The sequence below is a fragment of the Callorhinus ursinus genome, unplaced genomic scaffold, assembly GCF_003265705.2.
Source record: "Callorhinus ursinus isolate GAN/ISIS: 27379988/994484 unplaced genomic scaffold, GSC_fseal_2.0 scaffold5, whole genome shotgun sequence".
Lineage (NCBI taxonomy): Eukaryota > Metazoa > Chordata > Mammalia > Carnivora > Otariidae > Callorhinus > Callorhinus ursinus.
Window position 1 is genome coordinate 82,820,372 of NW_027397067.1, and position 16,090 is coordinate 82,836,461.

General features: G+C 54.1%; 1 protein-coding gene across 20 annotated transcripts in view; it reads left to right on the top strand.

Annotated features, from left to right (window-relative positions):
• MROH1 (maestro heat like repeat family member 1) overlaps positions 1–16,090 on the top strand; it is a 65,757-nt gene that overhangs the window by 7,233 nt on the left and 42,434 nt on the right. For 8 of the 20 annotated variants that reach the window (XM_073893373.1, XM_073893384.1, XM_073893385.1 and 5 more), the window contains exons 2-8: positions 3,853–3,957; positions 5,307–5,439; positions 6,015–6,084; positions 7,084–7,229; positions 11,115–11,246; positions 11,651–11,813; positions 12,008–12,106. In XM_073893373.1, coding sequence (XP_073749474.1) covers positions 6,063–6,084; positions 7,084–7,229; positions 11,115–11,246; positions 11,651–11,813; positions 12,008–12,106 — 562 coding nt within the window. In that variant the 5' untranslated portion in view covers positions 3,853–3,957; positions 5,307–5,439; positions 6,015–6,062. Of the gene's footprint in view, positions 1–3,852; positions 3,958–5,306; positions 5,440–5,466; positions 5,487–6,014; positions 6,085–7,083; positions 7,230–9,079; positions 9,208–10,689; positions 10,973–11,114; positions 11,247–11,650; positions 11,814–12,007; positions 12,107–16,090 lie in introns of those variants that run through there. The other 12 variants (XM_073893380.1, XM_073893381.1, XM_073893382.1 and 9 more) reach the window with 9 other exon arrangements.

Consider the following 16,090-nt stretch of genomic DNA (forward strand, 5'->3'; position numbering starts at 1 on the left):
CTGGGTGGCTCAGTCTGTTAAGTGTCTGCCTTTGGCTCGAGTCATGATCTCAGGGTCCTGGGATCGAGCCCCACATCAGGTTCCTTGCTCGGCAGGAAGCCTGCTTCTCCCTCTCCCACTCCTCCTGCTTGTGTTCCTGCTCTCACTCTCTCTCTCTCTCTGTCAAACAAATAAATAAATAAATCTTTAAAAAAAAAGGAATTTTTTTTCATTTGTGTCTACAAGGGAAATTGGCCTGTGGTGTTCATTATTTGTAATATCTTTGTCTATTCTTGTTATCAGAGTGATGCTGGCCTCATAAAATCAGTTGGGAAGTATTCCCTTATTTTCAGCTTTCTTGGAAGAATTCATGTAGAGCTGGTATTATTTCTTCCTTAAATGTTTGACAGAATTCTCCAGGGGAACCCTCTAGGCCTAGAGCTTTCTCTGTGGGAAGGTTTTTAACTACAAGTTCAATTTCTTAATTAGTTATTATGTTGTTTAGGTTATCTATTTCCTCTTGTGTGAGCTTTAGTAGTTTATGTGTTTTAAGGAACTTGTCTATTTTTAAGTTTTTTATTGAGATATAATTGACTCAACCCTGACATCAAGAGTCTCACATGCCTCTGACTGAGCCAGCCAGGTGCCCCTGACTTGTCTATTTCTTTTAAGATGTTTAGTTTACTTAAAAAAAAAAAAGTTCGATTTACTGGCATAACGTTATTCATAATGTATTTTTATTTTCTAATTTATTTCTAATTTCTCATATCTCTAGAATCTAGTGATATCACCTCTCATTTTTTTTAATTGAGAGAGAAAGAGAATGATAGAGAGCATGAGAGGGAGGAGGGTCAGAGGGAGAAGCAGACTCCCCGCCGAGCAGGGAGCCCGATGCGGGACTCGATCCCGGGACTCCAGGACCATGACCTGAGCCGAAGGCAGTCGCTCAACCAACTGAGCCACCCAGGCGCCCTGATTCTTCCTTTCTAATACAGACATTTAGTGCTATAAATTTCCCACAAATTTTGGTGTATTTTTTCATTTTCATTCACTTCAAATGCTTTCTAATTTTACTTTTGATTTCTTTTTTGCCTCATGTATTATTTTGAAGCACATTAAGTAGTTTTTAAAATACTTGGGGATTTCTCAGATAGCTTTCTCTTACTGACTTTTAATTCCATTGTAGTCAGAGAACATACTTTGTATGACTTGAACTCTTTTAAATTTACTGAGATTTGTTTTACTGCCCAGAATATAGTCAGTCTTGAAAAATATTCCATTTGGAAAGAATGCTTTTGGGAAGAATATATATTCTACTGTTAATGAAAAAATGGTTCTGTAAATACTACTTAGGTCAAGTTGGTTGACAGTATTGTTCAGGTCTTTTGTACTCTTACTGATTATCTGTACAATTGTTTCGCCAATTATAGAGAAATCTCTGCCGTAATTTATATTTGTCTGGTTTCTTGCATTTTCATTAGTTTTGGCTTTGTGTATTTCGAAGTTCTGTTATTAGGCACATAAATGTTTAGGATTGTTATGTCTCTGGAATCTGCTTTGTCTAATATTGACAGTCACTCCAGCTTTCTTATAACTACTGTCAGCCTTGTCTCTTACCATCCTTTTTCTTTAACCTCTTTATGTTAACATATACAGTCTTTTTTGTGGTTTAAGTATATGAGACACAGTTATAATTGTCTAAATGTCCTTGTTCACTAATTTTTCTGCATCATTTCTGGATCAGTTTATATTTATTGATTCATCCTCCTTGTGGTTGTATTTTTTTTGCTTCTTTGCATGCCTGGTAATTTTTTATTAGATGCCAGAAATTGTTAGTTTACCTTGTTGGTGCTGGATATTTTTGTGTTCCTATTATCATTCTTTTTAAAAAAATATTTTATTTATTGGAGTGTGAAAGAGAGAAAGCACAAGGGAGAGGGAGAAGCAGAGCAGGGAGTCTGATGTGGGGCTCGATCCCAGGACCCTGGGATCATGACCTGAGCCGAAGGTAGCCGCCCAACCGACTGAGCCACCCAGGCGCCCCCTTATTATTATTCTTGAACTTTGTGCTGGGATGTAGCTGAGTGACTTAGGAACAATTTGATCTTCTCAGGTCTTACTTTTAGCTTTGTTAGGTGAGACCAGAACAGCATTTAGTTTACGGCTAATTTTACTTTTTTATTTAAAAAAATTTTTTTTAAAGATTTTATTTATTTGAGAGAGAGAGAATGAGAGAGAGCACGAGATGGAAGAGGGTCAGAGGGAGAAGCAGACTCCCCGCCGAGCAGGGAGCCCGATGCGGGACTCGATCCCGGGACCCCAGGATCATGACCTGAGCCGAAGGCAGTCGCTTAACCAACTGAGCCACCCAGGAGCCCCTAATTTTACTTTTTTATTGAGGCAAAACCATTTTGAATGTTCTTCCCAATACTCTGTGCGTTGTGATGTTTTCCCCTCTGGCTGCTGGGAGCAGCCCCATTCTTGGCCTGTTGTGAGTTCTGAGGATTGTTTCTGCTAATCCTTTTGGGTAGTTCTTTCCCTGGCCTTTGGTAATTTCTTCTTAAACATGGTGCTTGTATTAATTTTCCTCTGCTGCTGTAATAAATTACCATACACTTGTGGCTTAAACAACATATATTTGTTACCCTAAAGTTCTTGAGGTCAGATGTCTGACGTAGATCTCACCAGGCTAAAGCCCAGGGGTCAGGAGGGTTGTGCTCTTTTCTGGGCTCTCTGGGGAGAATCTGTTTCCTGCTCTTTCTGGTTGTTGGCAGAATTTGGTTCATTGTGGCTGCAGGAACAAAGTCCCTGTTTGGTCACCGGCTGTGAACTAAGGGACGTACCTGACTTCTAGAGTACACCCACACTCTGTGGTCCAGAGCCGCCTCCTGCCTTCAAAGCCGGCCGTGGAGGCTTGAGCCCTGCCCACACTTTGGATCCCTCCTCTTTCCTCTTCCGTCTCACCCCCTTGACCCCACTGGGAAGAGTTCTCTACATCTAAGGACTTACATACTTGGGCTGGTCTCACGCACATAATCCCCCCAGCACAGGGCTTGTACCCTTAATTCTATCTGCTAAGTCCCTTTTGTCACGGAAGGTAACAGATCCGCAGGTTCTGGGGGTGAGGACATAGACTTCTTTGGGGACATTATTCTGCCAGCCAGCACTGACCAGGAAGTCAGCTGAGTGACCAAGGACCCTCTGCAGGTCTCTGGAGTTCTCTCCGGTATTAGAGTCTGCAAACGGCCAGGACCTGGGTCTCCCAAGATACTACTCCCAGTCTGTCTCAACTTAGGCGTGTCGCCGAGTCCTGACCCCTGGGTGCACCCTCCAGGCTGTGAGCTGGAGTGACCACAGGCTCCTGCCCTTCATTTCCTGATGTGTCCATCACTGAGATGACAGAGCTACCATTCCTTTTTAGTTGTTCTGCTCAGGAGAGCAAGTTGGTCCATCACTCCCATCTGGGCTAGGAGCTGATCTTGTTTACTTATTTTTTGTTCCTGTTTGAGTTGGGTGCACGTGGCCTTTTGCACTCGTATGAAGAGCATCCCAAACTTGCTGATTTTGAGTTGGTTTAGCCCTTGCTTCTTCCTGGGTAGTGGAGATAGGCAGCTGTGGCTTTTCACAGAGCAAAGCCTCTGCCCCAGGGACAGCTCTGCCTTGTAGGTACAGACCAGGTCTAGGCATTCAGGGTTTAGGGTCTATCTGACGACGTGCCGCCGCCTTTGAGAAGTATCTTTGGGCTCTTTCTGGAACCCGCTGACAGCTGCGACATTTTCAGCCCTTCATTCTTTTGGGGTTTGCGGTTTTTTGCCTTGCTCTGCCACAAATGGAATGTGTGTTTCTATTTCTTGTTTTCCTTGTTACTTTTAGATGCTTTCCAGGAAGAAAGGAGAAACACCGTGGTGATGCCAGCATCTTTAAGCCAGAGTCTTCTCCATCTGCTTTCTATCTGCCTGGGATTCCTGGACATTTCTGGTTTGCTAATTTTATCTTGTTTTCTAGTGCTCTTGTGGATTTATTCTTTTAAAACTTGCATCTTTGGGACACCTGGCTGGTGCAGACAGTAGAGCATGCAACTCTTCTTTTTTTTTTTTTAAGATTTTTATTTATTTATTTGACAGAGAAGGAGCGCAAGCAGGGGGAGCAGCAGAGGGAGAGGGAGAAGCAGGCTTCCTGCTGAGCAGGGAGCCCGATGCAGGGCTCGATCCCAGGACCCTGGGACCATGACCTGAGCCGAAGGCAGACGCTTCACCGACTGAGCCACCCAGGCGCCCTGCATGCAACTCTTGATCTTGGGGTTGTGAGCTTGAGCCCCATGCTGGGTGTAGAGAGATTAGTTAAAAAGAAAACTTAAAAAGAATAAGATAAAATAAAAACTTGCATCTTTTCTGTCATTTCATTGAGGTTTTGGTGGGATGAATGCATGCTTGCGACCAGTCTGCCTTCCTGAACTAGATTTCTCGCTCACTTGTAATTCTGCCACCACGCACCCCGTGATGTCACACTTTGCTCTTTCCTTCCTGTGTGTCCGTAGCCAGCTGAGTGTCACTTGCTTGGTTAGGGGCAGGTCATGGCAACTCGTCTTTATCGTCTCTGTCGTTTTATGTCTGAGAGGTCATCAGGGGAGGACCCAGGGTGGAAGCGATCGGTGAAGGGGTGGTGCGGTCGTCAGGAAACAGAGGACACCCATGTTAGGAGGCTGTCAGCCACCATGCTGATGGCCTATGGCCCCTCTGACCTTAAGGACCTTGGAGAGTATGACATAGGTCTGAATTCGTGACCATGTGATAAAGGGGTAGAGGCACTTGCATATTGATGGACTTTCTTCTTGGGTCCATCTGTTGCAAGGGCTGCTTCAAAGCATGCAGTGTTTGAAAGCTGCATCTCTCTTTTTTTTTAAAGATGTATTTATTTTAGAGAGAGCGAGCAAGGGAGGGGCAGAGGGACAGAGAGAGAGAATCTCAAGAAGATTCCCCACTGAGCATGGGGGCGGATGCAGGGCTTGATATCACGACCCTCAGACCGTGACCCAAGCCGAAACCAAGACCAGCTGAGCTCCCCAGGTGCCCCGAAAGCTGCACCTCTCAAATGCTATGGGCTGTTTGGATGGTTGGTTTCTGGTGGCAAGGAACCTAGATCCCCATGCTGCCCAACCAGTCTTTCTGAGCCATGAGGAGGCTCATTCTGTGCTGTGCTAGAACTCTCAAGCACAGGGAATCTGGAGCCTGCAGTGATCAAGGCCCTCATTCTTGGTCCTTGGGGCAGGTTTCCGTGCCCTCACAGTTGGTGATGTCAGCCTTATGTATGCCCTCTCTTCTTTACAGAGTAAAGGAAGATGCTGTAGGTGGTGACCACACTTGCCCAGGTCACCGTGTGGGCTGACATCACCCCGGTGGGGCTGCCAGGTGGGGCAGAGGAGAACTGGTGGCTGTTGAGGGAAGCTGCCTTCTGTCCTCCGTGAGTGGCTCTGCCGTGGTGTGGCAGATAGCTCCCTCCAGGAAAAGGCACCGAAATCATGTTTTTTTTTTGTTTTTTTTAAGATTTTATTGATTTATTTGACAGAGAGAGACATAGCGAGAGAGGGAACACAAGCAGGGGGAGTGGGGGAGGGAGAAGCAGGCTTCCCGCTGAACAGGGAGCCTGATGTGTGAGGCCCGATCCCAGGACACTGGGATCACGACCCGAGCCGAAGGCAGACACTCATCGACTGAGCCACCCAGGCGCCCCATTCCTGGGAGTTTTTTGATGAGTTTTATTTTTAAAAATTTTTAGAGTGCATATGAGTTGAGGGGGGAAGTGCAGGGGGGCAGAGGGAGAGAGAGTCTGAAGCAGACTCCCTGCTGAGCAGGGAGCCCCATGTGGGGCTTGATCCCAGGACCCCCAAGATCATGACCTGAGCCCAAATCAAGAGTTGGAGACTTAGCGGACTGAGCCCCCCAGGCACCCCTGAAATCTTGTTTTATACAAACACGGTGACTGTCTGTAAATGGAAGAGGGGTATGACTTAACTGCTGTGTTTTTGCTTATTCCAGGTTTGAGAAGAAGCTGTCCATGTTCACACTGGGTGAGGTGAAGCCAGGATGACAGAGTCCTACGTGAAGAGTGAGTGTGTGGGGCCCCGAGGGCAGGACACGGTGGGGGGGGATTACCGCCTAGCTTCTGCGTTTGGGTCCCAGAGGAGCACCTGGCATTGAGTGAATGAGGCTCGAAGGAAGGACTGTTGCAGGGCATGCGTTCTCTGTGTTCAGTAAAAACAAAAAAGAAAACAAAGTGGTTGTCTCTGTAGCGACTGAATCATAGGGGGACAGTTTGGCTGCGGACTCAGTGTGGCATGGGGAATGGTGTTTGCTGGCTACAGGGGACTTTGTGCCCTGTGGAGAGGAGACCCTGTGCCTTTGCCCCTTTCTACACAAGACGTGAGTCCAGCAGCCACTCTGGCTGTCCACTCTGTCCCTGAAGCTGGGGCCAGCAGTTTGCTGCCCCACGGAGCTCTCTCTCCAGGATTGAGGACCTGTAAGCGCTTATTTGCAGGTTCCATGCCCTGGGCTCCGGGCACACTGAGGATGGCAGGGTCCTGTCCAGGGGCCACTGAGCAGGAGAGGTCTGGCTCTGAGTGTAGGGCACTGACCAGCAGGAATGGGATGATGAGTTGTCTTTGGGGGCAGTTAGTGGGACTGGGGTGGTCCCCAGGACGGGACAGGTGACCACCTGGGGGCAGCTTCCCACATAGCCCTGAGCCTATAACACCTGCCTTTTATAGCAGCCACGGTCCAGTGGGGGCAGGAGATGTGCAGCAAACAGCCTGGGGCATAAGGTCAGGGTGGAGTTAGCCAGAGTGCCCTCAGAGCAGACGGCCAGTGGAGCCCAGACAGAGACCCTGGCGAGCAAGGTGGAGGGAGGCGGCGTGGGTGCAAGAGTACCTCGGGTGCGTACGGCTGAGGCAGGCAAGGTGGCCAGGCAGTGGGGGGTCAGGGGCGGTCGCTGGGGCAACGGAAACGTGCAAGAGTGTGAGGGGGCAGGCGTCCTCCAGCTCCGAGGCTGAGGCAGGCAAGGTGGCTGGTGGGGTTGGCTGGGCCTGAGCATGCACACTGGGCATTGCAGAGCTGTCCGCCATCCTGCTGGACGCCGTCACCGACAAGGACCCTCTGGTACAGGAGCAGGTGTGTGGCGCCCTGTGCGCCCTTGGCGAGGCACAGCCAGAGGAAGCACTCGGCGCCTGCGAGGAGTACCTGTGGCAGCATGAGAAGGTATTCCCTGCCTGGGGCCACAGGCTGGGTGGGGAGGTGAGCTGCCCTTCTCTGGGGCGGGGTCTGTAGGTGAGCATGGGTCTGGAGCTGTGGAGCCAGGTTGCTGTGGGCAGAAGGCCACACCTGCAGTCCAGGTTCCCTTGAGATGGGGCATTTCCAGGACAGAAGAGCCGCCTTGTCTTGTGGCCGGCGGCTCGGTCTGTGTGGGGGCACTGGGTGGGGGTGGCAAGGTGTCCAGCTGTCACGGAGGCTGTGTTGCTATCCCCGTTCACTCACTGGCCAGGGACCGGACAGCTCTCCCTGCCAGGGTCTGTCTGTCCCCCGGGGAGAGAAGGCCCCTCGTCATCAGCTACGGTAAGAGGAGCAGGTGGGCCAGCGCTCAGGGGTAGGGGTGGAAGGGGTGGCTGCCCGAGGAGGCGGGGCCTTTCTCTCACTGCCCTCCTGCTGACTGCCACCGCAGCAGACTCGTGGGGCTCCTGCGCTGCTTGTGCCTGATGGGGGGGCCTGCCGGGCTGTCGGAGAACTGTCCTCTGAAATCACTGTGTGCCATCTCTCGTTTTTCTGTGTGTGGTGTGGGCCCTTCCGGGAAGGGAAAGAGACTTTTGCAGCCTCGAGAGACCATTTTTCTCTTTGTTTGATTTGACACCTTGATATGGAAAAAGGGATCTCTGTATAGTGGGAGTTAACTCGCTCTCGTGTATCAACTGCCATCTCCTGGGGAAACAGGTCAGTCCCACCGAGTGGCCACTGAGCCAGTTGTTCCTGGGCTTCTGTGTTTGCGTAGGAGCCACTAGGACTGCCGCGGGCATTGGGATTAGAGATGCACCGTTTATGGCGCAGGAATGCATGCTTGGGCCCCGTGTTTGTCCACCGTGGCTCTTCCGTGGCTTCATGGAGCTTCACGCTGCTTCTCTGTGTGGCTGAGGGGCTCCATCCGTGATGTGCTGAATCGGTGTCTGATGTGACTGCAGATTGGGGCCGCCCTGACCGCTTGAGGAACCGGAACCGGCCAAGGGGTGCTTACTGAAGGCAGCTACAGGAGTCTTTGTTAGTTTTAGCGATTCGTTGCAAAATTTAAGCGTGCTTCCTGCTTGTCGTTTTCTAACTCATTTATAATTTCCCCCTCTTCTAGGCTTTTTGGTTTCTTTAACCAATTTAAATATCTTCCTTCACATTTGCATATTTGTGGTAAAAGTATGTTAAGCAGGAAGCTCTGTCCTGCAGACCGTGTGCCCTTCTCCAGGCACCTCCCTGTGCCCTAAGGCTGCTCACATCCAGGTTCTGCCATGTGCTTGCTCTTCATCACAGCCATACTTTATGGGGCCGTGCCTTGGGCGGTGTGCACGCTTCCGAGCCCGTCGACTCTCCCCGGAGGGAGCGTGGGCAGGGCGCACACAGGGGCGCTCAGGCCGGTGGGTGGGAAGTGACTGAGGGAACTGAGGCAAAAATAGCCATCCAGGCCTGTCAGGCTTACTCCAGCAAGAGCAAGCTTGTACTTGTCCCGGTTCCGGAGGCCGGGAGTCCAAGGTCACCGTGCTGGCAACTTCCGTGTGTGGCAGGGACCCACTTCTTGGTGTATAGACCGCCTTCTCACTGTGTCCTCACACGGCAGAGGGGAGGCGGGGGCTTTCTGGGGTCTCTTTAGAAGGCTCTGGTCCCACCCATGGGGCTCCACCCTCATGACCTACTCACCTCCCGAAGACCCTGCCTCCCACTTTGATTGCTTGGGGTTAGGTTTCCACATAGGAATTTCGGGGGCTACAGTCTCTCGCAGTAGTGAAGTCAGTGTGTGTGGTGACCGCCAGCACCCAGCCCTGACCCGAGTGTGCAAAAGCTGCTCACTTGAGTAGACTCGAACTGTCGCCCCAGCAGAATAACTCAGCACGGAGGAAACCCTCCATTGCAGCTGCTGTGGTTACCACATGCCCTGGGACTGCCCGTGGCCAAGGTCCGGCCTGCACATGGCCTGGGTGTCCAGGTTAGTCTCTTAAGCAGACTTGGTCAGTTGTGGGGGGCAGGGCAGAATGATGGGTTCACTGGCAGCCCGCCACACGTCAGCCCGTTGAGCCGGAAATCTCACACACACCAACTCTGGGCCTGGATTGGCAGTCAGCGAGCCCAGTGCCCTGTCCCTTGTCTGTCCCAGTTCAGTTCCTGCTGCGCTCAAATGACAGAGGGTTGTGCTTTTATCACTGTGCATGCAGAGCCTGCTGAGGCCCAGTGGAAAACCTCTGTCAGGGGAAGCCCCCTGCATCTCGCCCTGATGCGACTGGTGTTCTGCCCGTGGAACTTTTAATAGAAAATGGGGGGAGAAAACACCCACGTTTTCTTTAAAAATAAGCAGCTGTTGTAGTCCCTTTCAAAATCCCAATGATGTTTTTTCACAGAAATAGGAAAAGCCATCCTAAAATTCATACGGAATCTCAACAGAATAGCCCAAACAGTGTTAAAAAAGAACAAAGCTGGGGACTCACACTTCTTGACTCCAGAACCTACTGCAGGGCCACTGGAGTCAAACAGGTGGAGACGGACATAGAGACAGACACGTAGATGAAGGGAATATAGGATCGAGAGCCCAGGGATAAACCCTCGTCTATGTGCTCAAATGAATTTTGACAAAATTTATTACCGAGAGACCAAAACCGAAAACTAGAGCTTTCCCCCAGAAAAATGAAGTCAGATTATGTGATCTGTTCGTATATCTAGAGATGTTTATGATGTGTTGGCTTTTTTCAGGAGCAAAGATCATGTCCATTTGTGGGCCTGGCTGCCTGTGGCCCCCCCAGGAGGGAGCCGGTGCTCCGGCCTGAGTGGCGGCCCCATCAACTATACACCCCTGCTTTTCTCGGTTCCTCCAGCCCGAGTCATCTCTCTTTCTTGCCACTTTGTCTCTGGTCACGCAAGCTCAGTCCTGCCGCGGCGCAGGCCTGGGCACCACCTGCGGCACAGAGTGCCCCCCCTTCACCTGGATGCTCCATTCCTGGAGGGGGGCAGTCCTCAGGAAAGGCCAGTCTTGGTCTTCCCCTGCCCCCTGCCAGTTTCCTGCCCTCTCCTCCAGACTCTGTGAGCGCCCGGGGGCTCCTGGCCGATGGAGCCTTCCGCATGGCTGGGCTGGGCTCCTCTCCGCAGCTCTGGCATTGCAGTGGGGTGTCTGGGCTTCCTGGCCCGGTCCTCCCAGCCCCCACCTGCAGCTTTGCCATCAGCACACATCCTCAGTTCGGGCGAGGATGAGTGCCCAGGGTCGCAGCTGCGAGGTGCAGACGATGTCTGGGCCAGTGGCAGGACTTGTGCAGGGCTCACCCGGAGCAGGGGAGAAAGGCTCGGATGGCGGCTGAGCAGGGTGCAGGGACCGGGCAGCGCCGTCATCTTCCATTTTAGTCTCAGGACCCTTGGGCATATTTGTCAGCTTGAGGAGGGGTGTGACAGACGGGGCACCCTGGGGTGGGGAGGGTGAGGAGAGGGCCCTCAGGTGGGAGGGCCAGCCAAGCGATCTCCTCTGACAGGCACTCACTGGGAGCCTGAAAGATGCCTGGTGGCAGAGACCTCTGTTGTGATGGGACCTCTCGGGGCAGTGCAGCTTCTGGCCGGGAGACCCTGGCCACAGAGGGGAGGGCTGCCGTCTGCTGCTCGTGGGTCTTGCACAGAACACTCTGGGCACTGCTGACAGTCATGTGCCCACAGCCGCTTCTCGCGGCCCTTTCTCTGCGGGGCACTAAGGCTCTGGGCGCACGAAGAGTGGTCAGGTGTGTTCCTTTTCTCCTTGTTGGGGCAGCCACGGGTGATTTTGTTTGGAGGAGCCCCTCTAGAGAAAGCAGGAGGCATCAGCAGGGTGCCTGGGTGCTGGGCTCACCTTCTAGGACCTTCCTCAATGGTTTCTCTGCTCAGTTGGCACATCCTTACCGGACGATGATCCTGAGGGCCATGGAGACGGTTGTGAGCGGGCACATCAGTGAGTTGCACAAGGACAAGGCCGGGGCCATCATCCTCCTGGCCTCCAGCGAGATGACCAGGGCGAAGGTATGGGCACACCTCCATGGCTTGGGGAGGGAAGCCTCTTCACTAGAACTTTCTACCCAAGCGCATTAAGAATGTGGTCACCCATAACGTTTGGGGTGGAAATTGAAGCAGAGAGCAACCTTCCTAAACCCCAGGGCAGATGTGAGGGTGTCGGTGCCCGCACCGCAGTGTTTGGAGGGTGGTGCTGGGCGCTGCACGGGACCTGGTCTCCAGTGCGGCACTCTTCTTGCCCTGCAGGTGGAGGTGGCAGGTGCTCGGCACCTGCTCCTGGGCAGAGGAGGGCCTGGGGAGAGCCTCAAAACGGGGCTGAAGGCCTCCCTGTTGCCTCTTGGGCAGCTTGAGGGTGGGGGCCTGGCTCCTTCGTTTGCTGAATGCCTCAGTGCAGGTTTTGGGGCCGGGGACAGGACTTGGTTTGTGACTGGCAGCAGGCCGCCAGCAACGTCCTGGTGGCTGTTGGGAAGCGGTTCATTGGCAAGGTGATGGAGGAGCTGCTGAGCAAGTTCCAGCCTGGGGCCCTGCCACACTACTTCGTGGTGCAGACCCTCGCCAACCTCGCGGCTTCCAATGGTAGGTACCGCTTGGCCCGCCTCCACCTGCATTCCAGAGCCAGTCGGGAGGGCCTCTCCAGCACCGGGCCCAGGCGCCGTCTGCCTCTCCCTGGGACACCGGGCGGGGCGGGGGGGGGGGGCGGTGCGTGGAGACCAGGCCAGGTGAGGCGGGTGCTGGCGGGGCCTCCCTCACACGCCCCCCCCCTCTTGCAGTGTTTGGCATGGTGCCCTTCCTGACGTCCATCCTGAGCACCATGCTGCCCATGCTGGGCATGGCCAAGCACGATGCAATGAGGGTGGCGTTCTGCTGCGGTAAGACAGGGTCCCTGAGGGCGGGCGAGGTCTCCACGGAGGGGCCTGGGAGCTGCCTGCCCGCCCCTTGGCCTTGGTGGGGGGTCCTGAGTCCTTTAGGCTAAGGAGGCGGGCAGAGTACTCGCAGGTGACTGCAGAGGTGTGGGCGGAGGCTCGACCTCTCCCTCTGGATGCTTCTGGCTGCTTCTGGCTATTGGTAGGGACCCCCTCTACCTAACAGTGCAGTGCCCCGAGGCTTGGACACTTGTGGCGGTGCAGGAGGAGACCTCCCCAGAGCTGCAGAGACTTCCCATTTTTCTCCCTGCCCAGTGCTGGGTGTCTCGGAAAGGGGCATTCACGCTCCTCCCTCCTCCTGTGTCTGGGCAAGAGATGGCACCATGGCGGGCCCTTGGTGGAAAGGGAGGCGTTCCTGTTGGAAGGGGAGCAGAGGCTCCTGAAACACAGAGGGGGTGCAGTGGGGGGCTGGGCCTCCCTCAGAAGCCACTGCCCTTATCCTTTGGCTGCCAGCTCTGGCACTGAGGGGAGGGAGGGGGCACCAGGTCAACCGAGACCCTCGGAGCAGGATTGTGGTTAGGAGGGTCCCAGACATGGGAGGGGCAGGTGACAGGATAGGGTCGGGGCCACCCAGAGCTCAGCTGAGGGGTTGCTGGATCTTTGCCTGCTGGCCTTGTCCTGCTGTTGCTCCTTGGTGCCCTGGGGGTGGGCGGGAGCCTGGGGAAGCTACCAGCCCGTGCACACCTGGGGGCTGTCGAGGCAGGGATACCTGCTCTCAGTGGCTTGGGTCCTGGGGCCCCTGGCAGGGGCTCCAGCTTCTGCCACCCTCCATCCGGCCCCTCGTCCCATTTTCCTTGTCCCTGCCATGGCCTCCTTCCTGTCTTCTCATAGGCTCCTCCTGCTGTGGGTGATGGCAGACTCCCTGGGTTGTATATGGAAACCCTCAACGTAGTTTTGGCTAAAAAGAGAATTTGTGACAAGGATCCCAGGGCCACTGACCCAGGGTTTCCCACTGAGCGGGAATGCAGAGCAGGACACAGAAGGGACAGGCCGTGCGGGGTGTGGGGGCGGGAGCGCCGGCATATACTTGGAGGGGCTGAAAACAAGGCAGGGGGCTTGGGGGCCCGGCTGGGACTGGTACGTCCAAGGCTGGAGGGGAGTGAGAAGAGCCCCAGGGCACAGTCACTGTCCACCCCACGCAGCTCCTTGGAAGGACACATCGCAGCCTGCAGCTGCTGAGGCCTGGAGCAGGAGGCCGGCCCGCAGTGCTGAAGAACTGATTCCTTCCTCTTGGGAGTTTTTAGTACATCTGTGTCTTCTCTCACGTGTGAAGCAAGGGGGTTTCACCAGCAGATGCTCGGCTGCAGGACGTCCCCGTAGCCGGGTGTCGGCTCCTCACCACAGATGAGCATGCCCGCCTGCGACTGGAGGAAAGAGCGGCCCTTCCTGCTGGCATGGCTCGCTGTGAGCGGGCCGAGGCCTCCTGTCCTTGCAGGCGGGCCTGTGTCCACTGAGGCCAGTGGCCCTGGGCCAAGCACAGGACTTTGTGCATGCTGGAAGGTCCTCACTGGTTGAGTTCCTAGGACGCTTCAGCCAGGTGGGGAAGAGCTGGGATGCCCAGAGGTGGAGTTGGCATCCCCCAGACAGCCAGGCGCTCAGTGGGCCTGGCCATCCCGGCAGCACCGACAGCAGCCCCGAGTACCACCCCAGAGGAAAGTCTCTGAGAGGAACAGAACCCCGAGACTTGGGGGAAGTGGACAGTCCAGGGAGAAGAAAGCGGGCAAGAAAGAAGAGGCGTCATGAATCCCTCAGGGAGGGGAGAGGGAAAGCAGAGCATGTTGCCACGAGGCAGCTACTTTCAGAGAGCACAGCTGAGCTTTTTGGGGTTACAAACACGATGACAGATGGTGACCAGAAATGGAAAAGAAGGTTGAGGAAATTCCCCAGAAAACAGAGCAAAAATACAAACGTATGGAAAATAGAGAAAGAAGGAAGGATTGGCATGAAGTTGCATTCAAATAGCAGACACCCTTGAAAGAATGAATGGAGCAAGTGGTGGAAGAGTGAAGTCCCCAGCTTGCCCTGGAGCGGGGGGTTCCAGGCAGAGGGGTCCTCCGAGCACCCACCCCAAGACGCTGCGGAGAAGGCAGCTCAGGGGAGGGCGCCATGAACTGATGGACTTGCTATGTGAATGGGCAGGTCGTGGCCAAGGGAGGCCCAGGATGCTGGCAGGAGGTGCGGAGGTGGCATTAGTGACCCCTGCCTGGGGAGCCAAGCTGGCGTGACATGAGCTGGCTGCCCTGGCCTTGGGGGAGGTGGCATGGGGCGCTGCAGCCTCGTTATGAGCAACCCCAGCGCTTGCTTCTGGAGGAAAGTAAATTGAGCTTGGGTTAGGGTATAGGAGAACAGCTCTTCGACCTCCCATGCATATGTATAACTGAGTAACCGTCAAAACCTAGTAACAAATTGGGAAGGTCAGTTTCAGCTTCCAGCAGTATAGTGGCCTGTTACCCTGAAAAACCTACTACAAAATGCCAGGAAACGCCGGTCAGCTTGGCCACCATCCTGATTACGGAGCTCAGAGAGGCAAGGGCTTCGGGTGGGTAGGGAGGAGAGCAGGGGTCTGGCCCCCTGCGGCGGCGGGTGGGGGCGAGTCCGCCTGGGCTGGACCCTCCAGGGGCCCATGATGCTCCAGGAGCTGGTTTTCTCCTGAAATTTCTTTATTTTTAAAAGATTTTATTTGAGAGAGAGGAAGAGCGAGCACAGGCAGGGGGAGGGGCAGAGGGAGAAGCAGAGCCCCCGCGGAGCAGAGAGCCCGGGCTTGGGGCTCAGTCCCAGGACCCCGAGATCATGAGCTGAGCTGAAAGCAGACACTTCACTGACTGAGCCACCCAGGCGCCCGTCTTCTAAGATTTCTTTAAATTCTCTCTCTCTCTCTCGGGAACTCATAACTCTGATTGCCCTCATGTACACCTAGGGGTCAGGCTTATTCTTTCTGTTGGACTGGGGAGCCCACGCTGAGAAGTTAGCCGCGTTAAGTGGGCCACGTGAGAGCTGGACTGGACAGGGCAAGTGAGCCTGCCGGGTGAGGTGGCAGATCCCTGGGGGTCGCCTCCAAGGGGGTCTCAGAGGCTGGTGCGTCCCCTCCCCACGAGGCCTTGAGAGTCGCTGGCTCTCCTGGCCATTCCCCGGCTCCGCTACCGAGCCCTTAGGGGGGCTGCACGACAGGGCCCTAGCTCGGCCTCTCCCTTGACCAGGGTCAGCCCTTGCTGACCACTCGTAGGTCTTTATCTCTGGACTTCTGCACCTCACAGTCACCTTCAGAGATGCAGCACGCTGGCCGTGACCCTGGCAAAGTGTGCGGCATTTGTGTCCGTCTGTGAGGGGTGAGGTGGGCACAGCACCTCCCCTTTTTGCCTTACAGCTGGCCGGCGGGGGCCGGGCGCTGTGAACTGAGGGTGTTTGGGGTGATTGGTACCTGTGCTAGTTTCCCGGGGCTGCCGTAACATAGTACCCCAAACAAGGGCACTTCCCATGAGAGAATCGTGGGGCGCCAGGCTGGCTGTGTTGGTGGAGCGTGCGACTCTTGGTCTTGGGGTTGTGAGTTCGAGCCCTATGTTGGGTGTAGGGATTACTTAAAAATAATGTCTTAAAAAAAAAAAAAAGATGAAAGTATTCTCTCACGCTTCCAGAGGCCAGAAGTTCGAGATAGCTGTCACCAGGGTTGGTTTCTTCTTGGTGCTCGGAGGGTGGCTCTGCTCCGTCTCTCCCCCGCTCTGTGCCCTGCTGCACACTCGTCTGTCCGTGTCTCTGTGTGTGTCCTCTTCTAGGGACTCAGTCATGTAGGATTTAGGTCCCACCATACCCCGCCACGATCACATCTTTTTTTTTTTTTTTTAAAGATTTTTATTAATTGAGAGAGAGAGAATGGTAGAGAGACAGCATGAGAGGTAGGGAGGTCAGAGGGAGAAGCAGACTCCCTGCTGAGCA